This window comes from Crocuta crocuta, unplaced genomic scaffold, assembly GCF_008692635.1.
Source record: "Crocuta crocuta isolate KB4526 unplaced genomic scaffold, BGI_CrCroc_1.0 scaffold248, whole genome shotgun sequence".
Classification (NCBI taxonomy): Eukaryota; Metazoa; Chordata; class Mammalia; order Carnivora; family Hyaenidae; genus Crocuta; species Crocuta crocuta.
In genome coordinates, this window is record NW_027532409.1 from 5,639,036 (window position 1) to 5,666,956 (window position 27,921).

At 38.9% G+C, this 27,921-nt stretch overlaps 1 protein-coding gene across 1 annotated transcript in view; it reads left to right on the top strand.

Moving 5' to 3' along the window:
* The first annotated feature begins 666 nt into the window (after positions 1 to 666).
* SAMHD1 (SAM and HD domain containing deoxynucleoside triphosphate triphosphohydrolase 1) overlaps positions 667 to 27,921 on the top strand; it is a 48,895-nt gene continuing 21,640 nt past the window's right edge. The window contains exons 1-9 of the mRNA XM_077778850.1: positions 667 to 996; positions 4,298 to 4,364; positions 10,042 to 10,114; positions 15,393 to 15,553; positions 18,818 to 18,933; positions 20,461 to 20,531; positions 25,644 to 25,799; positions 27,072 to 27,172; positions 27,354 to 27,462. Of these exons, the coding sequence (XP_077634976.1) occupies positions 789 to 996; positions 4,298 to 4,364; positions 10,042 to 10,114; positions 15,393 to 15,553; positions 18,818 to 18,933; positions 20,461 to 20,531; positions 25,644 to 25,799; positions 27,072 to 27,172; positions 27,354 to 27,462 (1,062 nt within the window). The 5' untranslated portion in view covers positions 667 to 788. The remainder of the gene's footprint in view (positions 997 to 4,297; positions 4,365 to 10,041; positions 10,115 to 15,392; positions 15,554 to 18,817; positions 18,934 to 20,460; positions 20,532 to 25,643; positions 25,800 to 27,071; positions 27,173 to 27,353; positions 27,463 to 27,921) is intronic.

Here is a 27,921-nt window from a genome sequence, read left to right on the forward strand (position 1 = left end):
GAATAAAGCCAGTTAGATCCTCACATCTGCTCAGGTGAATTTTGTTTAACAATCATCAGGTTGACCACTTCCTTTTCTCTGGGCGGGGAGTTGGGGTGGAGAGAGGGGTTGAGGATTCTTTTACGGAGAAGTTTGAAGTCTCCTTCTGTATGGAAACCTGAAGATAAGAGTTCGTGGATAGGCACCCCCAAGGGCTCTGTAACTAACTGCCCAGCAATACCATAGAGCTTGTGAAATGCAAGAAGACTACCTTCGTATCAGATGTGAAATCATTCTAGGGTCTTCCAGTTCAGGTTCTTGCCCATTTTTCTCTTAATTGGGAAGAATGCTGGCAGTCTGATGATGGCTTTTTAGGTTTAAGTTTGTGGCATCTGTAACACGGCCAAGGGTATGCCTGGGATATTCATTTGGAAGAAGACACCCGCAATTCACCAGAGGAGACGGTGCTCCGGAATTTGACCGGGCTTCCACGGGTCCAAGATACACTCTTTCCTCACCCCGCTCTTATTAGCACTTCCTTGGCTCTGCGTCTAGTCGCTCCCTTTCTGTAAACTCCCCGACCTGTTGAGGACCATTGGGCTGCCATTGCGCCTGCGCAAGGGGGCCGGGTGGCTGAAGTGGCTGCGCTGCCCGGCTACAAGGTCTGAGGTACCAGTGCGCCTGCGCGGGAGGCCAGTAGGCTGGCAGTGCTGAGGGGACTCGTCCTCACCGACCTGCCGTCAGTGCGCCTGCGTGCGGTCTAAGCGCCGCGGTTCTTGACTCTGCTGCGCTGGGTGCAGGTTGTAGCCATGCAGGGAGCAGACTCCGGCCAGCCCTTCAAGCGGCCCCGACGCGACGGCAGCCCAAGAACTCCGCCAAACATCCCTTCCGCCGCAGCGGAAAGGTCCCCGGACTCCAAACTCCACCGCGACCACCAGACCTGGGACCCGGAGGAGGTGTGCTGCTTCCTAAAGCGCTGTGGCTTCGGTGATCCCGGACTGCTGGAACGCTGGCGAGGTAGCAGGGCTAGAGGGCTGAGGGGCCGGGGGACGGCGACTCCAGGCGGGGACCGCGGGCCTGAGGCAGTGAGCTGGGGGCCTCAAAGAGGACCCGAAGCGGAGAAGGCAGACCTGTGCGGGGAGATACGAAAGGTGTGGACCTGAGCCGGGGGGATGGGGGGCGCCGAGCAGGGGATGACCTGAGGCGGAGAGCCCCTCTGAGCAGGGGCCTTGCAGCGGGGAAGGGAGACCTGCGCGGAGAGGTACCAGAAGGGATAGACCTGAGGCGGGGACGCCGAGGTGGCGGGGGATGGGGGGGACGACCTGCGGCGGAGAGCCCTCCAGAACCGGGGGCCTGAGACGGGGACGGGGAGGTACCCGGAGGGGTGACCAGGAGTGCCCCCTGGAGATGGAGGAAGGATAAATGGGGCGTCCAGAGTCGGGGACCCGCAGGAGGAAAGCCGACTTTGAGGATTGTGAACTTGGGTGAGGCACCTGGTGTGAGGCAGGTGGGTTTCTTCGGGAACTTGCCACCCCAGCGCGGAACAGGTGACACTCCGGTCCCTTTTTTTTACTTAGAAGAACATTTGCCCCAGACCTTGGTCGGAGGGGCGCTGTCATTCAGGCTCACGGGGCTCGGGAGACCCGTCTGTGCTCCTGCAGCTCCTTGAACACCTGGAGTATGTTTTGCTTTTAAGTTTGTTTCCTCCCATCGTCCTTTAACTCGGGGTTTTCCTGTAGGGGAGGGCACATGCTCTGCGGATCCCTGCATCCCGGTTGCCTTACCACAGCATGCCAGTAGGGCTTAGTATGTTTGTTGACTACACCTACAGAACTTGGTAATGTTTATGTTTTGGTCTCCAAAATCCGTTTCCCTAGTTAAATCTGAATAACACTGGATTGTTCAGCTGACCACCGAACTCCCAGCAGCCCACTACTTGGCCACATCACAGGGGGCAAATGTATGGGGTTGTGAGTTTTAAGCAACCCGCTCAAGTTCAAGCATCCATCCACTTGAAATCTAAACTTCCCCTAATGGATGTGAGCCTTAACCTCTCTCTGTCTTACCCTCTGTCTTATTCATTTGTAAATTTAGTAAACTTTTGCAGTAATAGGATGGAGTCTTGTTTGTCTAGGGTGGGAGTTTGTGCTTCAAGACTTAAAAAACAGCTTGATGGTGTGGGAAATGGTACTTCTCTTTTCTCCTCTCCCCCATTGGTTGTCCTTCACTCAGGATGGAATTTGTCTCTGAATAGCAAATAGGTGAGGATGAAGGAGTTTTATATTTTTCTGTCTCCAGTATATGATTGACTATATTGTTGGCTTTCTGTATCAATGGTGTTCTATAGATTTTTTTTTTTTTAGTGTTCTGTAGATTAAGTCATCACCTTAAGAATTATCTCTTGAACCTACTGTCAAGTGCTAGCAGAACTCACTACATGTTTTAACTGGTAAAAACTGACCACACATTGACAATTGCTCATTTCTTTTTTCTTTTTTTATGATTTTTTTTCTTTTTAAGTAATCTGTACACCCAGAATGGGCCTTGAATTTACAACCCTGAGATCCAGGGTCCAATGTTCCACTGACTGAGCCAGCCAAGTGCCCCAACAAATGCTCATTTGTTAACCGTCTGCTTGGTCTTGACCAAACTTTAGTCAGGCTTCTCTCTCGCCTAGAAGGCCCTAAAATCTTGTTTGTCCCCAAACCTGGGCAAGCACTAAAAAAGTGGAATGCCCCATCATCAGCTTTTCCTGGAAACCAGATGAGCATAGCAGGATACTGTCCTATCAGACCACACTGGGGTCACTTCCACTGCCCCTCCTTTACCCTATGAAAGAAAGAGCAACACCTTTTCCTGTTTGATTTTGAACCACTTTGAGATTTCTGAGATCACAACATTGCATATATCCCTATTGCAATAATCTTCCTATCTAATCCCTATCTTAGTCTGGATTTCTTTTTATTTGGCAAAACAAGGTGTTGGGTCCCTTTCCTCATTATGGAATACAGTCTCACAGGAACCTTGAAATTAATTAATTAATTAATTAATTGATTTTTAATGTTTATTTATTTTTGAGAGAGAGAGATACAGAGTGCGAGTGGGGGAGGAGCAGAGAGAGAAGAAAACAGAATCCAAAAAACAGGTTCCAGGCTCTGAGCTGTCAGCACAGAGCCCGACATGGGGCTTGAACTCACAAACCTTGAGATCATGATCTGAGCCAAAGTCAGACACTCAACTGACTGAGCCACCCAGGTCCCCAGAACCCTGAACTTTAGAGGCTGTAATCCCTATTTTGTTTTACATATGATGTGTTTTGAGGTCCGAAGATGTTAAGTAACTTTCTAAAGGTCACACAACTAGAAGAAAAGCAGAACAGGATGTGAAGATTAGGTCTTGGGACTCCAGAATTCCTGCCAACTATACTTTAACAAGTGTTCTCATCAAAAATCATCAAGGGTGGAGTCGAGCCCAGAGTCAGGCTGTCATTGTAGAACCTGCTTGGGATTCTCTCTCTCTCTCTTTCTGCCCCTCCCCTACTCATGAGTGCTCTTCCTCTCTCTAAATAAATAAACTTAAAAAAAAAAAAGATTTTCATTTGTTTGAAAATAGTCCAGAGTTCTGGAATATGAGGTCAGGAAGGACTAAAATTAATTATATAGTGAGAGAAAGAAAAATAAACATATATTTCAAAACACAGCATTATGTGCTTTTCTGGGAGGGTTTTTTTTCTTTTATTGTTTAAGTAATTTGTTCAGCCAATATGGGGCTCAAACTCACAGCTCCAAGATCAGGAAGTCAAGCCCCTCCTTGGAGATTTTAGAACTCCAACACTTGGCACCCTTCAGGCTATGGTTTTGACCTGACTATTCTAAGTAAAATAGATTTATACTTCCTTTCCTCCTCCAGTCCCAACCTCACCTGTTTTAGAAGGAAGCCACTGGTTTTGCTGCTGGACTTCCTCGCAAATAATTCATTCAAATAATTTAAAAGTTTTTATTTGATTTATCAAAAATATTTATCAGTATAGTTATCTAATTAAAATGAAGACTGTCCAAGTTAGAGGGGTGCCTGGCTGGCTCAGTGTGAAGAATATGTGATTCTTGGTCAGGGGGTTGTGAGTTCGAGCCCCACATGGAGAAAAAGACTTTCCAAGTGGCAAATGAAAGTGGTTCTTAGCACAGTCCATTGCCTATAGTGGGTGGTTAGTAAATGTTGATCTCAGTAAATTTTGGTGAATCCAAATTGAAAGAAATAAAAAAGCATATGGTATAATTATTGAAACCATTTATCTTTTTTTCTCCCTTTTCTTCCAAAGGACATAAAATCACAGGTTCAATACTGCTCCGTCTTAATGAGTCTGATCTTGAAAGTCTTGGAATAAGGTAAGAATGATAAAATTCACCTTGTAGCCAAACATACTTCTGACCTTTTTATTCACCTGAGGGACAAAGCCCATGACACCGATCTTAACAGTCCTCATTTTGAATCTACAAAGTGTTGGGGTGCCTAGGTGGCTCAGTCAGTTTAAGTGTCTGACTCTTGATTTCAGCTCAGGTCATGATCTTATGGCTTTGTGGGTTCGAGCCTTACATCAGGCTCTGCACTGGCAGTGCGGAGCCTACTTGGGATTCTCTCTCTCTCTCTCTCTCTCTCTCTGCCCCTCCCCCACTTGTACTGTCTTGTCTCCTGGAAAACATTTTTAAATTTTTTAAAATATTTATTCATATTTGAGAGAGAGAGACACACAGATTATGAATGGGAGAGGGTCAGAGAGACATACACACGTAGAATATGAAGTAGGCTCCAGGCTCTGAGCTGTCAGCACAGAGCCTGATGCAGGGCTTGAACTCACAAACAGTGAGATCAGACCTGAGCTGAAGTCGGATTCTCAACCGACTGAGCAACCCAGGTGCCCCCCAAAATAAAGAAACTTTAAAATAAATAAACCTAGGGGTGCCTGGGTGGCCCAGTTGGTTAATCGGCCAACTTCAGCTCAGGTCATGATCTCGCGGTTCGTGAGTTCGAGCCCTGCATCAGGCTCTGTGCTGATAGCTCAGAGCCTGGAGTCTACTTCAGATTCTGTGTCTCCTTCTCTCTCTGCCCTTCCCCTGCTCGTGCTCTGTCTCTCAGTCTCTCAAAAATAGATAACCGTTAAAGAAATTAATAACAATAAATAAATCTACAAAGTGTTTTAAAACTGAATCCCCTCCCTGCTGGTTAACACAGTTGTGTCTCTTTGTTTGTCTTTGCTGTGCAAATCCTGTGTTTGTTTATTTATTTTAATGTTTATTTATTTTCAAGAGATAGAACATAAGCGGGGGAGGGGCAGAGAGATAGGGAGACACAGAATCCAAACAGGCTCCAGGCTCTGAGCTGTCAGCACAGAGCCTGATGCAGGGCTTGAACTCGGGAATGAATGGTGAGATCATGACCTGAGCCAAAGTTGGATGCTTAACCGACTGAGCCACCCAGGTGCCCCTAAATCCTGTGTTTAATATTACTAATGATTCCTATTTTTTAAAAATTTTGCTGTCAAGCCTTCATGAAGTTTGCAGTGACCAACTTTTTACTCTCAAGTTCAGAATAATTGGATTATACACATCATAAAATATATAAGGACTAATGGGAGGAAATGTTGGCAAGAAAAATCAAGGCTACACCCTTATCTTGAACATATTTTTAGGTATTCCTAAAACTATCTCAAGACTGGAATGTATACCTGGTATTAGATTTAAAGTTACGATCCAAAGTAAAAAAAAGTGGTCCTTTTTCGGTTGTGTGATTTGAGACAACTAGTTTAACTTTTCAGTTTCTGCACCTGTGAAATGGAAAATAATAGTGAGACAGTGTATATAAAGTGATTAACACATTGGCCCTTAATAATAAATTATATATATAGGTTGAGATCCCTATGTAAGGCTGGCAGTTACAGGGTCTAGATTAGTGTGGATCCACTTTAAAGATCACAGTTGAGAAGCAAATATTTAAATATTCCTTAAAATGGAGACTTTTATTCTTTTTTTTTTTTTTAAAGAGAATTGGCAACAGTGGTAAAAGAAGGTTTTATTCTTCTGGAATTCCATTTAGCTAAATGTAGTTTATGGTAACAGTAACCAAAGAATCAAAACAAAGGATTATACTGAATTACTTCATGCACTGTTGTTTAGTAGTTGATAATAGAAACAGATTGTGAGAAAAGATCACCTTAGGACATTTACTTGAATTTTATTTATTTATTTTTTTAATGTTTTTTATTTATTTCTAGGAGAGAGAGAGAGACAGCGTGAGCAGGGAAGGGTCAGAGAGAGAGGGAGTCACAGACTGAAACAGGCTCCGGGCTCTGAGCTGGCAGTCAGCACAGAGCCTGACGCGGGGCTCGAACCCACGAACCGCGAGATCATGACCTAAGCGAAAGTCGGACGTTTAACTGACTAAGCCACCCAGGCGCCCCTACTTGAATTTTAATAAATGTCCTTGGGATCAGAATCTTTAGGGGCCTCATCTTGCCTCTTTGATAATCATGTTTCAGTCCCCTCAGTGTCCCCCTTACTATTTATTTCTTAGGTATAATGAGTTGCTTACTATTTTAATTGAATTGCATTTGTTTTAATAGTCTTGCTTTTAAAGAGAACCATATACTTTGTGGACCCAAATACTACTGATTTATTCAACAAATATTTATGGAGGGCCCACTATGTATTAGGAATTTTTCTAGGAACTTGGGAGACATAGGTGAACAAAATAGAATTTCAAATGACATTATCTGATACACCATTGTGTCCATCATTGTGCCCATAACTCTGAGGTATATTCTGCAGGTCTTTTCAGGGCTGTGTTTTCCTATAGAGCAGTAAAGTTTCAGTTCCTCACCTAGCCATATTTCAAGTGCTCAATTGCCACTTATGGCTAGTGGCTACCATGTTGGACAAGGAAGATCTAGAACATTTACATCTTAGCAAAATTCTGCTGCTTAGAACTGCTTTGAAGATCACAGTGAAATCAGTCCAAGTTGTTCACAGTGGTGCTAGTGCAACCAATTTATAATATAGCCTTGTATTGTTTTTCTATCCTTTCCTGTTTTACCTTTCCTAGGATTCACATCTTAAATGACCTGTACGTAAGCTCTTGAACTAGACTCTGCTTTCTAAGAGGAAATCCAGTTTAGACAAGTACTGAAATTTTCTCAAGTTTATGATCAACTGTTTAAAGTTTTTTGTTTTTTTTTGTTTTTTTTTTATTTTTGACAGAGAGACACACACACACAGAGTGTGAGCAGGGGAGGGGCAGAGAGAGAGAGAGGAAGACACAGAATCTGAAGCAGGCTCCAGGCTCCAAACTGTTGTCACAGAGCACGACACTCTGAACTCATGAACTGTGAGATCTTGATCTGAGCAGAATTCAGCGCTCAACAGACTCAGCCACCCAGGAGCCCTGATTTAAAAGGTTTTTCTAGGGGCACCTGGGTGGCTTAGTAGGTTAAGTGTCCAACTTTGGCTCAGGTCATAAGCTGTCAATGTGGAGCCCACTTCAGATCCTCTATCCCTCCTCTCTCTCCTCCCCTGCTCTCTCTCTTTCAAAAATAAACATTTTAAAAAACAAATGGTTTTTCTAAGAAAAAGGAACCACTGATACATTAAATGTACATATCAGTTTTAAGAAATTTTAGATTGAAGAAATGATGCAATACACATATAAAATCTTATAGTCTAACTGTGGCCCATGAATACTTGAAATAGTGTTGTTATTTTTTTTTTATTTTTTAAAAAAATGTTTTTTTTTTTTGTTTACTTTTGAGAGAGAGAGAGATAGAGCATGAGCAGGGTGGGACAGAGAGCGAGACACAGAATCCAAAGCAGACTCAAGGCTCTGAGCTGTCAGCCCAGAGCCCAATGGGGGGCTCAAACCCATAAACTATGAGATTATGACCTGAGCTGAAGTCGGACACTCAGCTGACTGAGCCACCCAGGTGCCCCTGTGTTGTTGTTGTTGTTGTTTTAATAGTTGTTTGTTTTGGGGGGGGAGAGAGGGAGTGTGTGTGTGTGTGTGTGTGTGTGTGTGTGTGTGTGTTTGTGTGTGTGTGAGAGAGAGCAGGGGAGGGGTAGGGAAACAGAGGATCTGAAGTAGACTCCACCCTGACAGTGAGACCCCAATGTGGGGCTTGAACTCAGGAACCAGGACATCATGACCTGAACTGAAGTTGGTCATTTAACCGACTGAGCCACCCAGGCGCTCTGGCACATAAAGGCTTTAAATTTTTGTTTAAAATACTATATTGATTTTATAGCCTTTGTTAAACAAAAACAAAAAGCCTCTAGGTTTTGGGTGGCTATTTTCATAGACTTTATCTTTTTTTAATGTTTATTTATTTATTTTGAGAGAGAGCATGTGAGCGGGAAGGGAAGGCTGGGGAGGAGAGGAGAAAGCATAGAGAGAGAATCCCAAGCAGGCTCTGTGTCATGCTCGCAGAGACCACCACAGGTCTGGAGCCTGCCACGGGGCTCGATCCCATGAACTGTGAGATCATGATCTAAGCCAAAATCAAGAGCCAGACACTCAACCAACTGAGCCATCTAGATGCCCCTATTTTTATAGACTTTAATCAGCAATTTCTTTGTGAATATTTCTTTTGGGGTTTTATTAAGTGATGAATACTGAGTATCAGTTCAGGAAAATATTAAGCAATTAGATTGGTTTTGGTTTGGTATTTTATGCTGTGACTCTTGGTTATGCTCAACTGTTCAATGATACTTAATCTGACTCAGTTATCCCTCATCTGTAAATATTTCTCCAAGCTTACCCTTTCCCTGTGCTTGTTATATCAAACTAATGAGGATGATAGGAGAATAGGAAAACACAGTGTATGCTGCTTTATGATTTATCAGCAGTAATGATGCCTCTATATATCCCAAGAAAATCATTCTTAGATTATAGTATGATATAGAGGCCAATTGTAGTGATTCTGACTCTAAGTGTATCTAGGACTTTTAGCAAAAGATTTATTTTTCAATCTAATTAGCTATTAGATGAAAAATTCTGCTCCTTTGCATGCTGCTTCTATTGATAATTAGCCAGGTGTCAGGCTAACTTGCATGGACCAATTAGGTAAATGAAGCAGGATAATGAATTACAGAATTTTGAGCTGTTTACATTAAATCCTGTTAAATTTATTTCTCAAACTGGAGCATTGTAAGGGATTACTGACAAAAGAGGATGGGTATAAGTAAAGCTATTGTCTATACATATTGGATTTGTGCCTAAGTCCTACCCAGTGTTCATAAGTCAGACTTGGACCTGTGTAACTCGCCACCGTAATCAACAAAAAAATCCCTTCATGGACTTATCATGTGAACTTTATTCACATGTTTATCACTTGATCACACTGATACACTCCTAAATTCTTATAGTTAAAATACTTCTGATGGGGTAAATATTGAATTGATAATCAATGATCATTTCTGTTATCTTGGAATCATAGTTAAATTTCTATAGTTCTTGAGGGAAGGAACTATTTCTATAGTTCTTATCCTAACTCCAGTGCTAAATACATTATTTAATCCCTCTCCAGCCCTGTAAGGTAGATAATATTTTCCCTATGCTATGGATGAGAACATTAGTATAGTAAAAAAGGTTGAGTGATTCTCCCCTGCCCCCAAGGTCACAACAGATTCCATGTGCAGATATGAACCAGTTCTGATTTCAAAGCCCTTTTTCATTATCACTATGCTCTACTTCAGAGTACTACCTTGAGCCATGCAAAGTCAGGGTTGTGAGGGAAGATGTCAACTTCAGTTAGGTTAAAATAACTCTGAAGTATAAGCGAGCACTCAGGAGACATAGGAGATGTTGAAGTCTGAGTTACCAAGAGAAGAGGATCAAGGGCAGAAGCCTAAGGGAGAATTTTAGAGGGGGGCATATGTTTGAATTATTAATTGTTCCCTTTAATCTGACTTCTTGTTCTATTAGTGTAGATAATTTAGAGTTGATTATATACTAGTATATACTCCAGGGATTGTTATTAAGCAACTAATGATGGATTTGCTTATCCTGTTGTAATTTTAGTACCTTGGGCGACAGAAAGAAGCTGTATAATTCTATCCAACAGCTGAGGGAAATCCATGTTGATGCAATGAAGGTAAGAAGAATCTGAGTTTATTATGGTTTTTTTTTACTTTTTATTTTATTCTTTTTAAATAGGCACAGAGCCCAACATAGAGCTTGAACTCATGACCCTGTGATCAAGGCCTGAGCTGTGGGCACCTGGATGGCTCAGTCAGTTAAGTGATTGTCTGACTCTTGAGTTCAGCTCAGGTCTTGATCTTACACTTACACTTAGTACAGCACAGAGCCTACTTGGGATTCTCTCCCTCTCTCTGTGCTCTTCCCCTGCTAGCACATGTGCCCACACACTCTCTCTCTCAGAATAAATAAACTTTAAAAAAAAAAAAAAGCTCAGGTCATAATCTCATTGTTTGTGAATTTGAGCCCTATATAGGGCTCTGCGCTCTAAGCACAGAGCCTGCCTGGGATTCTGTTCCACCCTTTCTCTGCCCCCATTCCTGTCTCTGTCTCTCAAAAGAAATATTCTTAAAAAACAAAAACAGAGAAAACCTGAACTGAGATCAAGAGTTGGATGCTGAACTGACTGAGCCTCCCAGATGCCCCTGTTATGTAAGCATCCAACTCTTGATTTAAGCTCAGGTCTTGATCATGTTGGATGTGAAGCCTACTTTAAAAATAAATAAATAAATAAGAAAGAAAAATTTTAAAAAGGAAAATAAAGAATGGGAGGAAATCTGCTTCTCAGTGATAGGATTATAATTGATTTTTATATTTCTCAAATAAATATAAAGTATTTTAATCAAAAGAAAAACTAACATATATTAAGCATACAGAAAAGCATAAGTAGGCAACTACCCCAGCTTGTTAAATCTTAATATTTTACCTAATTTTGCTTCAGATCTCTTGTTTTCAGAACAAAATATTAGGAACAATATAGGGTCTTTTTTGTACCCATTCTAGATTCAGTTTCCATCCTTTCTTCTCCCCAGGTAACCGCCATCTTGATTTGGGTTTAATCATTTTCACAAATGTTTTTTTACTTTCATTTCACGTATATGTATAGCCATAAATAATGTATAGTATTGTCCTACATGTTTTTTATGCTTTATAAAAATTGTAAGTAACCTCTTAAACTTTCATTTTGCATTGCCTTTTTATTTTTTATTTTTTATTTTTTTTAATTTTTTTTTTAATTTATTATTTCTTGGAGAGAGAGAGAGACAGCGTGAGCAGGGGAGGGTCAGAGAGAGAGGGAGTCACAGACTGAAACAGGCTCCAGGCTCTGAGCCGGCAGTCAGCACAGAGCCCGACGCGGGGCTCGAACCCACGAACCGCGAGATCACGACCTAAGCGAAAGTCGGATGCTTAACCGACTAAGCCACCCAGGCGCCCCTTACATTGCCTTTTTAAAATTATTTTTATACTTTTGAGAATCCTCCATATCAACACACATAGCCCTACTTTCCCCTTAATTGTAGAATAACTTTTAAGTTGTACTGAATTTTCTTGTCAGCTCTGGTAAAGTTTCATGTCAAATATTAGTCCACATTATATTTGTAGATATTCTAGATATATTCCTAGAGTTTAATCTATCAATAGTTTTATTTTTCATCTCCCAGCCCCTTCCAGATATTCAAGGCCCTGTTTTTTGGAATTAATGTCCCAAGAATCATTTTACCGAGTGATCAACTACCCAGCCTCCCTCTCAGAAATTCTGATTGTGAGAATTTACAGTAGGCCCATGAATGTGCATTTTTCACAGACTCTCTGGGATGATCCTGGTATAATTAAAGAAATGTTTCTTGATTGGCTAGTGACAGAAATTCTATCTTATTCTCCTTTTTGACTTCTTTAGGTTAGGAAAACTAAGTTTCAGACCTGGAAGAGGGTGTAGGGTATCTCATTCCCCCTTTGCACTCTTTTGCATGATCCTCATTTACATTTTTCGTTAGCCCTGTTTGGTATATTGTGTACAGTATTTAAGTTATCTCAGATCCCTTTGAGAATACATATTTCAGTTTTACTCTTGCCAGCTAGTCTACTTATTTCCCATTGGAAATCACATTTGAATAAAAAAATTTTTAAGATTTTATTTTTAAGTAATCTCTAAACCCAACATGGGGTTCAAACTCACAACCCTGAGATCAAGAGCCACATACTCCACTGACTGAGCCAGCCAAGCTCCCCATGTTTGAAAATATTTAATGAATGTGTTTGGTTCAGTCCTACAATAGTTTTCTTTAATAGGCCAACGAGTGGTTCTTACAGCAGGTATTTTATTTGAATAATCCAATTTTAGCCCTTTCTGAAAAAATTACCTAATATTAAAATACCTCATTCTTTTCATGACAAATAGGATGATCACTTATTAAAAAAAATTTTTTTTACATTTATTTATTTTTGAGAGACAGAGACAGTGTGAGTGGGGGAGGGGCAGAGAGCGAAGGAGACACAGAATCTGAAACAGGCTCCGGGCTCTGAGCTGTCAGCACACAGCCTGATGCAGGGCTCGAACCTACAAACTGTGAGATCATGACCTGAGCCGAAGTCAGATGCTCAACCGACTGAGCCACCCAGGTGCCCCAGATGATCACTTATTAAAGATTATATTTAGGGGCACCTGGGTGGCTCAGTTGGTTAAGCGTCCGACTTCGGCTCAGGTCATCATTTACAGTTCCTGGGTTTGAGTCCCACATCAGGCTGTGTGCTGACAGCTCCGAGCCTGGAGCCTGCTTCAGATTCTGTGTGTGTCTCTCTCTNTATATTTAACAATTTTGTCCTGCAGTTGGAAGAAAGTTGCCTGCAATCTATTTTATCCTTCATGCGAAGAGCAGCACAGGCTATTCTCTTCAGATAGGGCATAGATAAGTTTTCTTTATTGGGTGAGATTATCTCAGATAATCTCTGATCACATTTTCACAGTTACAATTTGCAACAGAAATATTTTTGAAATAATGTTCAAGACAGCAGTTTTGGGGCTCATGAGTGGCTTAGTCAGTGGAGCATCTCTTGATTTCGGCTCAGGTCATGGTCCCAGGGTCATGGAATCAAGCCCTGTGTCAGGCTGAGTGTGGAGCCTGCATACGATTCTCTCTCTCCCTCTGCCTCTCTCCCCCACTCACATCTCTCTAAAGTAAAAATTAAATGTTAAAAAAAAAAAAGACAATCAGCAGTTTCATTTGCTCACTTTTATTCTTTCTATTTTTCATTACAAACAGAAAACTAACCATATTTATAAATTATAAATTACATTTGTTGAAAATAGATTTTAAAGTTCCTAAGTACTTTTTAGTCAGTGAGTCACTGTATAGTCATGAAATTGATAGTTTTAATAATTTTATTTATTTTTTAATGTTTATTTTGAGAGAGAGTGTGTGTGCATGAGTGCACAAGAGTGAGTGGGGTGGGGGAGGGGGGAGAGGAACAGAGAGAGAGGGAGAGAGGGAAAGAGGGAATCCCAAGCAGACCTGAGCTGAAATCAAGAGTTGGATGCTTAACCAACTGAGCCACCCAAACACGGGATAAAGTGGCTTTATAGAGCAGTGTGAAAAAAATTAATACTCACGAGTCATAAATCTAATCTTTGTTAATATACATAATATTGCTTAACAAAATTGTAAATTCTAGTCATTACTTGACTCAGGTTGTTGCTACACAACTTGAGCTATTTTTATAGAAAATGACTACCATGGAGTGCCTTGGTGGCTCATTCAGTTAAACATCATGATCACAGTGGTTTCAAATACCACGTTGGGCTCTGTGCTGACAGCTCAGAGCCTGGAACCTGCTTCCAATTTCATCTCTTCCTCTCTCTCTTCCCCTCCTTCACTTGCAGTCTGCCCTTCTCTCTCTCAAAATTAAATAAACATTTAAAAAAATTAAGGAAATGACTTCCTTATCACCAGCATGTTCAAATGTTGGACCAGATGGCCCTGTTAAGCTTCTTTACAGCATAGAGCTTCTGTAATTCATTGTTTTATATATATATATCTATATATGGGCATGGTACACTTTAACTATAATAGAATCTTAACATATGTATCTTGGGACACATGGGTGGCTTAGTTGGTTGAGCCTCTAACTTCAGCTCAAGTCATGATCTCATGGTTCGTGGGTTTGAGCCCCACATTGGGCTCACTGCTGTCAGCGCAGAGCCTGTTTCTGATCCTCTGTCTCCCTGCCCTCAAAAATAAATAAACCTTTAAAAAATATTTGTATCTTTGCAATGGCCATTCAACAGTAACCATTTGAAACATATTTGAGTTCCTGCTATGTACCAGACATTATACTATGTGATGAATTCTGAGAATATGGCAGTAAATGGGATAGTGAAGGCCCTTCACCTCCTAGAATTCCATACATTTTTAAGGAACTTCATGGAAAAATTTGAAGCAGTTTGAAAACCATGAATTAGATCATTTATTAAGTTCCTTTTTCCTTTTCTTTTTAAATTTTTTAAATTTTTTTTAAATTATTTATTTATTTTGAGAGAGAGAGAACAAGTCGGGGAGGGGCAGAATCCCAAGCAGGCGCCTTGCCACCAGTGCAGAGCCCTATGCGCAGCTCAAACTCAGAAACTCAGAAACATGAGATCATGACCTGAGCCAAGATCAAGAGTCAGACACTTAACCACCTGAGCCACCCAAGCACCCCTCTTTTATTTTCTTTCTCTTTAAAAGGCAGTTATGGATAGTTAAGAAAGATGTATCTTTATTTTAAGGAACATAAAAAAAGAAAAAAGAAACAGAGGGGCATTAAATCTTCACCTCTATTTAACCCTGTTTAAACTTAGAGTAACAAATAATTGTAAAATTTATCTTTACTAAGTATAGGTTTTTCTGAGTGACACTGAATAGTATAGAATTTGATTTTCCTGCCTAAGATTTCTTATCTATATAGTAGGAAGCTTCCCTTCCTTTCTTTCTCACTCCTTCTCTCCCTAATGGGTACCATATATATACATTTAGGAAAAAAATAGACACGTTGTCTATAGTACTAAGGCCTATATGATCTGAATGAGTGTTTAAATAAGTATGTTTAACTTGAATACAAGACTAACTTATTAAAAGCTAATCAAATCATATACACAATTAAAAAATAGAAATCCTTATTTTTCTATATTAGAATCCATTAAGAAGTAAAATATACCCAGATCCAATATACTTGATCTGTCTGGTAGTGATACCTAAATAAGGTAATGATATTAATATCTTGTTATTTCCTGTAGAAGTGTTCTTACTTGAGAACAATTGAGTAGCTTTGACTGTTCACTGTAGATAGGAATGGCTGCACAAAAATTCTAGGTGGAATTATATATTGTTACTGGTATTAATTTAAACATAATTTTCTAGGTAATTAATGATCCTATCCATGGCCACATTGAACTCCACCCTCTCCTCATCCGAATCATCGACACACCTCAATTTCAGCGGCTTCGATATATCAAACAGTTGGGTGGCAGTTACTATATTTTTCCAGGCGCTTCGCACAATCGATTTGAGCACAGTCTAGGGTAAGATGGTAGTTGATGGGGAATTTACAGTTATTAAGTACTTATCCTATGAAGTGATGATCTCATCTTATCTTTTAGAGAATAGTTTTACAAAATAGTAATAATATCCATATTTTGTTGTTGAGAAATGGCTTTGATTTACCTTGCTATATTTTATGTATTCTTTTTTTTTTAAATGAGAGACTGTATGTGAGCGGGGGAGGGGCAGAGAGAGAGAGAGAGGGAGACACAGAATCCAAAGCAGGCTCCAGACTGTGAGCTGTCAACACAGAGCCTGATGCAGGGCTTGAACTCACAAACTGGAAGATAATGACCTTAGCCAAAGTCAGACACTTAACTGACTGAGCCACCAGGCACCCCAATTTTATGTATTCCTATAAGCTAATTCAGATCCTTACTGGAAAGAAAATGAAAGTGTCTATTGACAGGCCATTTTGATGACATATTTGTGTTTAAATATGGGTTGGTTACTGGTATAACAGCGTTGTAAATTTGATTATTTAATTTTCCTGTTTAGTCTTGTAAAGAATTTCTCTTTGAAACCAAATAATATTCTTAACCTAGCAGGAAATGTATAAATCAGAAAAGCATTCACAAACTTAGAGAAAGTGGCACCTCTCTTACAAACAACTAAGTTGAGAATTTGCTCTACTTTTCCATTATGAAATCTAGAGCCGGGAGAACATGGACTGGGGTGGAAAGAACTGGACAGTTTTTTAGGTTTCATGGAGTACTCACACGGTTTTACTTTCGTTTGTTTGTTTCGAGTGTGTGTGTGTGTGTTTGAAGTGTTTTTAATTAGCCAAACATAAGTATCTACTCAGATGTTTATTCATTCATCAACAAATATTTATTGAAAACTTACTAGGCCCTACCAGACCAACATGATAGCAATTGTTTCAACTTCATGGAGTTCAGGTTTAAGCAGAGAAAAAAAGATACTGTATTCATTTAGGAATTACTTTCAGAGGGAAGTGCTAAAGGTGCATTTAACATTTGTTAGGCACTATATCTTCAATCTATGTTATAAAGACAGAAGACCTGCTTTTTTGAAAAAAAAAATCGTGGTAAAATACACGGAATATAAAACTTACCATCTTAACCATTTTTAAGTGTATAGTTCGTGTTAAATACATCCAAATTGTGCAACCAAACTCTAGAACTTCTTTATCTTGCAAAACTGAAACTCTGTCTCCATTAAATAACAATTCCTCATTCTCCTCTCCCCATAGCCCCTGGCCATAACCATCCTACTTTCTTGTTTCTATGAATTTAACTACTCTAGGTACCTCTTATAAGTGGTGTCGTACAGTATTTATCTATTTGTGACTGGCTTAATTCACTTAGCATAATTTTCTCAAAGTTCATTTATATTAGAGCATGTGTGAGAATTTCCTTCTTTTTTAAGACTGAATAGTATTCTTTTGTATGTTTATACCACATTTTGTTTATTCCTTTGTTTGTGAGAGGAGGGTTGCTCCTACCTCTTTGATTTTTTTTTTTTTTTGAGAAAAGCTTTTATTGCACCCACAGTGAGCAGAAGGAGACGTCTTCTCACACAGTGTGGCCACAAGGTCTACCATTAACTAAATCTGACAACCCTTTACTGGTTTAAAGCATATTAATTAGCTTCTTGCTATCAGGTGTACATCATTTCTGCCATGTGGGACATTTTCTTGGGAATATACAAGTAATATTCCATGTAGCCTGACAAGTCCTCAATGGTCACATCATCCACATAGACTCGAGCTTGCTCAGAACAGGAGGTGGGTGGGAGCAGACAGAGTTCTGGTGTGGAGTGACTGAGTGCTGCTAGGAACACGGGTGTGCTTATACCTCTCTGAGACTCTGCTTTCAGCGTTTTTGGTTATATATCCCGAGTGGAACTGCTGGATCATATGATAATTCTAGTTTTAATTTTCTAAGGAACCACTATATTCTTTTTCATAGTGGTTGCACCATTATACATTCCCAGCAACGGTGTACAGGTTCCAATTTCTCCACATCCTGCCCAACATTTGTTTTGTTTTTTGTGGGGTTTTTTTTGTATGTGGTTTTTTTTTTTAAACAGTCTATCTAATGAGTTTGAGGGAGTATCTTATTGTGGTTTCAATTTTGCATTTCCCTAATTACTGATTGTGAGCCAATAGGTCCTGATTTGGGGATTCTGTTGGTGAGTTTTTGCCTAGTTCTGAAATAGACTATTCTGTTAACTCTTTGTAGAAATATATTAAAACATTTGAAAAACATATTAAAATTCTTGAGTTCCACACCAAACTCCACACCTGAAAAACAAACAACCCAGTGAAGAAATGGGCAGAAGATATGAACAGACACTTCTCCAAAGAGGACATCCAGATGGCCAACAGACACATGAAACGATGCTCAGCATCCCTCCTCATCAGGGAAATACAAATCAAAACCACACTGAGATACCACCTCACGCCAGTCAGAGTGGCTAAAATGAGCAAATCAGAGAACTCTAGATGCTGGCGAGGATGTGGAGAAACGGGCACCCTCCTACACTGTTGGTGGGAATGTAAACTGGTACAGCCCCTCTGGAAAACAGTGTGGAGGTTCCTCAGGAAACTAACAATAGAACTCCCCTATGACCCAGCAATAGCACTGCTAGGAATTTACCCAAGGGATACAGAAATGCTGATGCATAGGAGCACATGTACCCCAATGTTCATAGCAGCACTCTCCACAATAGCTAAAACATGGAAAGAGCCTAAGTGTCCATCAACAGATGAATGGATCAAGAAGATGTGGTTTATCTATACCATGGAATACTACATGGCAATGAGAAACAATGAAATCTGGCCATGTGTAGCAACATGGATGGACCTTGAGGGTGTTATGCTGAGCGAAATAAGTCAGGCAGAGAAGGACAAATATCATATGTTTGCACGTATAGGAGGATTAGGAGGAACTTGACGGAGGAACAAGGGGGAGAAGAAGGGCGGAAATGGTGGGGGAAAGGGAGAGAGGCAAACCATGAGAGACTCTTGAATGCTGACAAAAACTGAGGACTGATGGATTTGGGGGGAGGGGGGATGGGCATGGAGGAGGGCACTTGTGGGGATGAGCACTGGGTGTTATGTGGAAACTAATTTGACAATAAACTATTTGTAAAAAAAATAAATAAATAAATAAAACAGGAAACACACACACACACACACACAAAATTCTTGAGTTCCAGAAGTATCATCTTTCGAAGGGAAGAGTGACTTTATGTTGTTTTTTGTCTTACTTACTTTGCAGCGTAGGGTATCTAGCAGGATGTCTGGTTCGTGCACTACGTGAAAAACAACCAGAGCTGCAGATAAGTGAACGAGATGTGCTCTGTGTTCAGATTGCTGGCCTTTGTCATGATCTCGGTATGCTGTACAAAGAACCAAAGTTGTTAATGTAAAACCATAACATGTTATCTCTTTTTGAAATTAAAAAAATCTAACTGATGGAAAGAAATATGAAACTTGTGTTTTAATTCTGCAGTTAACATTAATATAAATGTGCCATAGCTTCTTCCTAGGATGATTCATAAGCCCAAAGCTTTGCTATTCTTTTTTGTGGTCTTTAAATGTATTTCCTACATTAAACAATTTTGCTACAAGTTATATGAAAGGACTTTCTTTTTTTTTAAGATATTTAAATTTTTAATTAAAAAAAATTTTTAGAGATAGAGTGTGAGGGGTGGAGGGCAAGGGAGATGGAGAGAGACAGACAGAGAGACAGAGACAGAGACTGAGACAGAGAGAGAGAGAGAGAGAGAATATCCCTGTCAGGCTCCATGCTGTGGAGCCCAATGTGGAGCTTGATCCCACAACCCTGGGATCATGGCCTAAACCAAAATCAAGAGGAGGACACTCAAATGACTGAGCCACCCAGGTGCCCCAAAAGGACCTTTGAGAGTGAGACTTTTGACTACTGTATTTAGGATGATGTGAGTTTTATCGTTCTTTTATTCTTCTTGTTGCCATTTTCTTCCAGTTACTTTATCAAATCCATTCTTCTCATACCTATAATACATAATCTTCCCTAGCAGATTAACAACAGATTTAGAGAACTCCTTTTCTTCCCTGACCCATGTGAGGTCTTAGACCACTTAAATCCAAGTAGAGGCATATCATCCTTCGTTCACAAAGAAAGAGAAAAACAGGTGCCTGGCTGGCTCAGTTGGTTACACGTCCAACTCTTGATTTCGAGCACTGCATTAGTGAGCCTTTTTATATAGACTGTGACATGCAGAAAGGCCCAGGGCTGGTCCAGGTGGGGTCCCTCTTTAGCCAAGTAACTCACTTCAGAAATTCTAATAATTACAGAGTTGTGTGTCAACAAAGTTTCATATTATTAAATGAGTGGAATGTTAATATCACTTAGGAATAAGATAAACTAGTGATCTCCACTTTTGGTTGCCCACATCAGCAGCAAAAACCCAAGTGTATATATTTATTCTAAAACATACTTTGTACATTATAAAATTTACATGAAAATAGATGTTTTTAAAGGGATGAGAGTAGAAAAATAAAGTTTTATTATTTTCTTCCTCTACCCAGTGGATTATCTTAAAATATTATCTTAAAAGATTGAATAAATATTCAATCTGAAGATGCCAAAATTTTTCATTAATATTCCTTTTAGTTACACAAAACTGTCCTTTCATCAGATGTATGTAAGCTCTGATAGCTCAAAGACCCCTCCATGGGCAGCTCACTTTCCTGTATGTTTTTGTTTCTTGTTTTAGAAAATAGGAAAGAAGGATTTTTTGTTCCTTTTTGTAATGTACTTATAGATTATTAATTTCTGTTGATACTCAATTTAGGCTAAAAAGATTAAAAAATAGATTCACTTTTTACCAATTTACAAGCAATTGTCTTGTTCTAAGGCTGCTTTTGTTTTTTAAGGTCATGGGCCATTTTCTCATATGTTTGATGGAAGATTTATTCCACTTGCTCGCCCAGATGTGGAATGGACGGTATGTATTCATATATTCAATAGTCAATAAAGTGAAGACTATTTAAGCAACCATTGCTGTATTACAGTATATCTCCCCATTAGAGTTTTTAGGGTGCATTCGTATACAAATATATAATGTTTCATTTTATCTCACCGTAGTCTGTAAGGAAGGAATCATTATCTCCATTTTTATAAGTGTCAAGGAACTTGAAGCTCACTGGGGTGTATTGAACTGATACACAAAAAAAATCACCAAACTGTTAAATGGTAGAGCCAGCAGTAGAAAACCAGGCTTTCTAGCTTCTAATTTAATGCTTTTACTATTCTATCATATTACTGAAAAATAAAAGCTAACTCCATTTTGATCATGAAGTAACTGATACCAGCCAAGTTTCATTGGTTATATTAAATGAACCATTTTATAATTCGGGATTTGGAGGTGGCTGAGCCATATTTTTGGAATCAGGCTTTGGAAAGTGAAGTTAGGCTGGCTTCCACTTTTTACCACACTGTATTTCTGGAACCTAGAGTAAAAGTAAATATGTACTGAATCCTCCTTCCATGTCATCCTTTATTTCTTTCCTTCCTGCCTGCCTGCCTTCTTCCTTTCTTTTTCTTTCCCTTCCTTTCCTCCTGCCTTCCTCCCTCCTTACCTTCTTCCCTCCCTCCTCTCTTTCTCTTCCTTCCTATCTTCCTCCCTCTCTTCCTCCCTTTCTTTCTTTCTTCTCTCCCTCTCTCTCTCTCTTTCTTTCATTCTTTCTTTTTCTTTCTTTCATATATTTCTTAGAGTAATCTCTACACCTAACATGGGGCTCAAACTCATGGCCTTGAGATCAAGAGTCACATGCTTTCCCAAATGAGGCAGTCAGACATCCTTATTTTCTTTCTTTTTTTTTTTTTTTTTTGAAAGGAATAATTCAAGGGGCACCTGGATGGCTTAGTCGGTTAGGCACCTGACTCTTGATTTCAGCTCACAGCTTGTGAGTTCAAGCCCTGCATTGCACTCTCTGCGTCAGCATAGAGCCTGCTTCAGATCCTCTGTTCCCCCTATCTTTCCCTCCCCCACTAGCACTCCCTCTCTCAAAAATAAATAAATGTTAAATTTTTTTATAAAGGAATAATTCACATATAGTAAATTGTACCAATCTTAATTTTTTTATTTGTGTATTTATTTTAAGTAACCTCCACACCCAACATGGGTTATAAACTAACAACCTCGAGATCAAGAGTCATACACTCTGCTGACTGAGCCAGCCAGGCACCATCGTTCAGTGAATTTTGACAGATATATACATCTATGTAATAACTACCCAAGTCAGGACACAGAATGTCTTCATCTTCTTGGAAAACTCTCTTCTCAGTCAATGGCCACCTCTCCCTTGTCACCTTCTGATTTTTATAAACCTAGATTAGTTTTGCCTATTCTTAGATTTAATATAAGTAGAATCATATCATAGATACCCTTTAATATCTTGCTTTTATTCATACAACATAATGATTGTGAGATTCATTCATGTTGCATGAATCACCTGTTGATCCCTGTTTATTGCCGAGGTAGTAATCCATTGTGTGAATAAGCTGTGATTTGTTTGTCCTTTTTCCCTTTGATATGATTTGGGTTGTTTTCACTTTTTTGGCTATTACAAATAAAGTTGCTATACACATCACTGTATGTAATTTTTGTGGAAAATGCTTTCATTTCTCTTAGGTAAAATACCTAAGAGTAGAATTGCTAGATCATAAAGTAGGTGCATGTTTACTTTATAAGAAATTGCCAAGGACATCTGGGTGACTCAGTCAGTTGAGTGTTGGTGTCCAATTCTTGATTTAGGCTCAGGTCATGATCTCCCAGTTCGTGGGATAGAGCCCTGCATTGGGCTCTGTGCTGACAGCTTGGGATATTCTCTCTCCCACACTCTCTGCCCCTTCCCCCCTTATGCACATGCTTTCTCTTTCTCTCTCTCTCTCAAAATAAATAAATAAACTTTTTAAAAGGGGGGGACCACTCAAGCGCCCCCCTGTACTTTGTTATAGATTTATTTTCTTCTGTGAAATGTTCTTTCAACATTTAGCCCATTTAAAAAATGTTTTTGTTTGCCTTTTAATTGTTGATTTGATTAATTATATATATAACTATATAACAGTATCTGTAGTAACTATATATATAATGGTCAGACATATGTATTATGAATATTTTTTCTTCATTCTATTGCAAATTCATTCACTTAAGTAATCTCTACACCCAACATGGGGCTCAAACTCATGTCCTGAGATCAAGAGTCACATGGTCTTCCAACTGAGCATACCAGGCACCCCTCCAATTCATTTTTAAAAAAATTTTAATGTTTGTTTATTTTTGAGAGAGAGAGAGAGAGAGAGAGAATGAACATGAGTGGGGGAGGGTCAGAGAGAGGGAGACACAGACTGAAACAGGCTCCAGGCTCCAGGCTCCAAGCTGTCAGCACAGTGCTCCACGTGGGGCTCTAACTCACAAACTGTGAGATCATGACCTGAGCCAAAGTCAGATGCTTAACCAACCGAGCCACCCAGGCGCCCCTCCAATTCATTTTTTTTTAATGGTGCCTTTTGAGAAACAAATTTTAAATTTTAATGAAGCATTCTGGTTCTTCAACTAAGATGTACAGTTTCTCTATAGTTTTGCTTTCTTAGAGCCTCATACTTAAGGCCATAAAAGAACTGGAATATTGCTCAGTGCTCTTTTTCTTCCAAGTATTAACTTCCCTCTGACATCTGCCTACTTTGGTCACTTTCCAGTACTTTTAGGAAGTTGTCCAGACTCAATAGTTGTTTTCTCCTGCAAGGCTGATCTAAATAGGATCTACTCAGCCATCTTCACATCTTTTTATTTAAATATTTGACCTTCTGGGGCACCTGGCTGACTCGGTTGAGCATCCGACTCTTGATTTCAGCTCAGATCATGGTCCCAGGGTCATGGGATTCAGCCCCACATCAGGCTCCATAGTGAGCATGGAATCCTGCTTTAGGATTCCCTCTTTTCTCTCCCTCTGCCCCTCTCCCCTGCTCTCACACACCACTCTCTCTCTCTCTCTCAAATACTAAATAAATAAAATAAATAATAAATAAGTAAATAAATAAATATATTTTTTAAAATAATAAATATTTGGCCTTTCACATATCAGTCCTTAACTCATGTGGATTCATTTATATCCATAGTAGAAATCTAACGTATTTTTTAAAACATGGATAATTGTTTATTGAATAGTTCATTTCCATACTGATCTATAACAAACCCCAACATCTATTAACTTTCCATATATGATGAATCCTTCTGGATTCTCTTCTATTTCACACTTTAATTATTATTACTTTATAATATCTGTTCACACTTTTATGGAGTATCTTTGTCCCTTTCCTCTTCTATTATAAATTTTATAATCTTTTCCATAAAGGTCTTCTATATCTTTTGTTATATTTACTCCTAAGCTGCTTATAATTTTCATTGTTCTTGTCCATGCTATGTTTGTAGAACTTAAATTTTTCTGTATAAATACATTTTTGGGGGGTCCCTGGCTGGCTCAGTTTGTGGAGCGTGAGATTCTTCGTCTCTGGGTTGTAAGTTTGAGACCCATGTTGCGTGTGGAGATTACTTAAAAATAAAAATCTTTTAAAAAGTAAAATTTTTTCTGAACTATTTGAAACTGAGTTGTAGACATACACTTGTATTCCTAAATATTTCAGTGGGAATTTCCTAAAAACAAGAACATTCTCTTACATAACCTCAGTACAAATACCAAAATCAAGAAATTAATATTCATTCTGTACTATTATTTCATTTATAATTTCTTTCAAATTTCATCAATTGTCCATGCAGAAAAGGAGAAAGACAACTTTTTTTCTCCACGATCCATATATAAGTCATACTTAGTTGCTATTTCTCTTTAGTCTCCTTTGATCTGGAATAATTCTTCAGTCTTCATCTTTCATGATCTTGTTATTTTTTGAAGACTACAGGTGAGTTGTTTCTGATATGTCCCTCAGTTTGTCTGATTTTTGCAGTTTTGTTATACATAGTGTCAGACTATTTTTGGCAGAATGCCACATTATATCTTCTTTAGCATATCACATCAGAGGCACAAAAACTCTGTTTTTAACTTATTACTGGTGACATTAACTTTGATCACTTGATTAAGGCAATGTTTACCAAATTTCTTCACTATAAACTTAAACTGTTTTTTCCTTGTAATTAATATGTATCTTGATACACACCCATGTTGCCACACATGGCCAGATTTCATCCTTTCTTATTGCCATGTAGTAGTCCATTGTATAAATATACCACATCTTCTTGATCCAGTCATCAGTTTATGGACGCTTAGGCTCTTTCCATGCTTTGGCTGTTGTTGAAAGTGCTGCTATGAACATTGGGGTACATGTGCCCCTATGCAGCAGCACTCCTGTATCCCTNGAAAACCAAAACGGAAAGCATCACCATCTTGATACACTTTTTAAAAAATAGTTACAGGACCATTCAGGTTTTTGTTTTCATATTGAGTCAGTTTTTGGTAAGACCTGTAATGTTGTCAGTATCTTCAGGGGATCATTTGATGTTTATAATTATGAATGAGTGAGCAGAGACAGACAGATGACTAAAAAGGGGCCAATTTGAGATTCCCCCCTAGATCTTGACTTCAGAACTCTAAAGCACTTTTGTTCTTAACTGGCAAGTTTGCAGTTACTCCTTTTCACCACCAGATGGAAGTGCTAACAGAATTTGTAACTTCAAACGTTCTAAGCCTGATGAAACAATAGAACTGAATTTTATAGTGATACTCATTAAAGCAGGATCCCATCTGTATGACTGGGTAATATTCTTCTGTACTGTACTATACAATATTTCTGTATAGCAAATGATTATATCTCATTAAATATATTTATGAGGTAATGATGAACATGATATGTAAAAACTTTGTTTATAGACAAATTTAACAGGTTTTTATAAATATCTGTAAAATGGCAGTTGGGAACTAGATAATTAAAATGCAATGGAACCTTATCTCTGAATTACCTGGAATCAAGAATAATTTGGATTATCTGGGGTCCCAAATGGACTAGAGTCTATAACAGACCATATTGTGTTGACTTTTCCTAGCATGAACAGGGCTCAGTGGAGATGTTTGAGCACCTAGTTAATTCTAATGGAATCAAAGCTGTCATGGAACATTACGGTCTCATCCCTGAAGAAGATATTTCCTTTATCAAGGAACAAATTACAGGACCACTTGAATCACCAATCAAAGATTCTTTGGTAAGTTTGTGTACAACTTAATTTGAATTGACTATGTTTTCCATCTAGTCTTTCTAGTTTCCTTCAGAGTTGATTTATTTATTTTTTAATCCTTCAAAGCTATTTGAAGAGACATATTTGGCTATTTAGGGGCAATAAAAGATAAAATACATTATATATTTCTACTGATTAATGCAAAAAAAAAACCCCCGTTATCTATGTTTTTCATCTCTTGACTGAGTTCTTTAGAAGTTACCCCCCCAAATTAAAATATATACGTAAATGTTTTTTGATGAATATATTTTGATGAATATATATTTAGTATTCTATATAGAAGCCTGAAGTAACCTTATTTGAAAAATGTAAAAGGTATGTTCTGTTTCTCCATTAAAATTAACATGTTCAGGGCATCTGGCTGGCTCAGTTGGTAGACTACACGAGTGTTGATCTCGGGATTGTGAGTTCAAACTCCACATTGGGTGCAGAGATTACTTAAAAATAAAGTATTTTTTAATTTAATTTAATTTTAAAAATCTTAATGATTATTTATTTTTGAGAGAGAGAGAGAAGGATAGAGGGTCCAAATGGGATGGGCAGAGAGAGAGGGAGACACAGAATCTGAAGCAGGCTCCAGGCTCTGAGCTGTCAGCACAGAGCCCAACACAGGGCTTAGACTCATGAATCACAAGAGCATGACTTGAGCCAAAGTCGATGCTTAACTGACTGAGCCACTCAGGGGCCCCAGGTCTTAAATTTTAAAGAAACCTTTAAACCAAGAAAAAAAGAGAGTTTGCTCATTATGGGAAGTGTAATAACAGAGTTAGGATTCTTTCAATGGCATAAGGCTTGGTATTAACAGGATATCACATACCTTAGCATTTTTTCTTCCTTTTTCTACTAGTTTAGGAATTAGGTGGAAGAAGGAAAAAGTAGAACTTTCTAACTTACCTCACATTCCCAGTCAAGTGTCTATATAATTTTTATTTTATTTTAATTTAAAATTTTTTTATGTTTATTTCTGAGAGAGAGAGTGTGTGAGCCAGGAGGAGCAGAAGGAGAGGGAGACACAGAATCCAAACCAGGCTCCAGGCTCTGAGCTGTCAGCACAGAGCCCGATGCAGGGCTTGAACTCATGAACTGTGAGATCATGACCTGAGCCAAAGTTGGACACTCAACTGACTGAGCTACCCAGGGCCCCCTCTGTTTATAGTGTTTAGATTAACACAGTTGCTTTGCTTGTAAATAGATTTCGTCCATATCGTAAAACTTTTGGTGAGTTGTCTTCTCTTCCAGTGGCCATACAAAGGGCGTCCTAAGGAGAAAAGCTTCCTTTATGAGATCGTGGCCAATAAAAGAAATGGCATTGATGTGGACAAATGGGATTATTTTGCCAGGTTTGCACTGAACACTTGAGAAAAATTGGTTAAAATCCTCATATCCTTTAAATATATATAAACTTTATTTAAATAAATGAATAAAATAAAAAATAAAATTACTGTATACATTTAGTGTTAATATTTAAGGTACAGTTTTCTTGTTGAAAAATTTCATCTCTCTGCTTTGGAATCTTTCTAGGGACTGCCATCATCTTGGAATCCAAAATAACTTTGATTACCAGCGCTTTATTAAATTTGCCCGTGTTTGTGAAGTAGATAATAGGAAGCGTATTTGTACTAGAGATAAGGTAAGTTAGGTCACAGGAACAACAAAGAAGGTGTAGTTCATAGTTTGAAGTCAAGAAGTAATCATTCAATAATTTGGAAAAATCAGAACTTGGTAAATTGTCAATCTCTTTATGCTTAGCAGTTCTAAGTATCTTAAAGTTCTTTTCACTTCTACTGCTTTGTTAAATAATAACAAAATTACAACAGACATTTATTAAGTAATGTGCTAGGCACTGCTTTTAAGTGCTTTAGGTGAATTAACTCAGCCCTCACAGCCCTATGAAGTAGATACTATTATTGTCCCACATAACAGGTAAGCAAATTGAAGCAGGGAAGACCTATAATTAATAAATGGCAGAACGGAAGTTTCAGCCTAGAAAGTTTGAGTCAAGTCTCATCTTTAACCACAGTTGGTGATATATGTTAGCGTTTCCTAATAGGTAAAATACTAAATCATTAGCTCTCTGCTAGATTAGAGT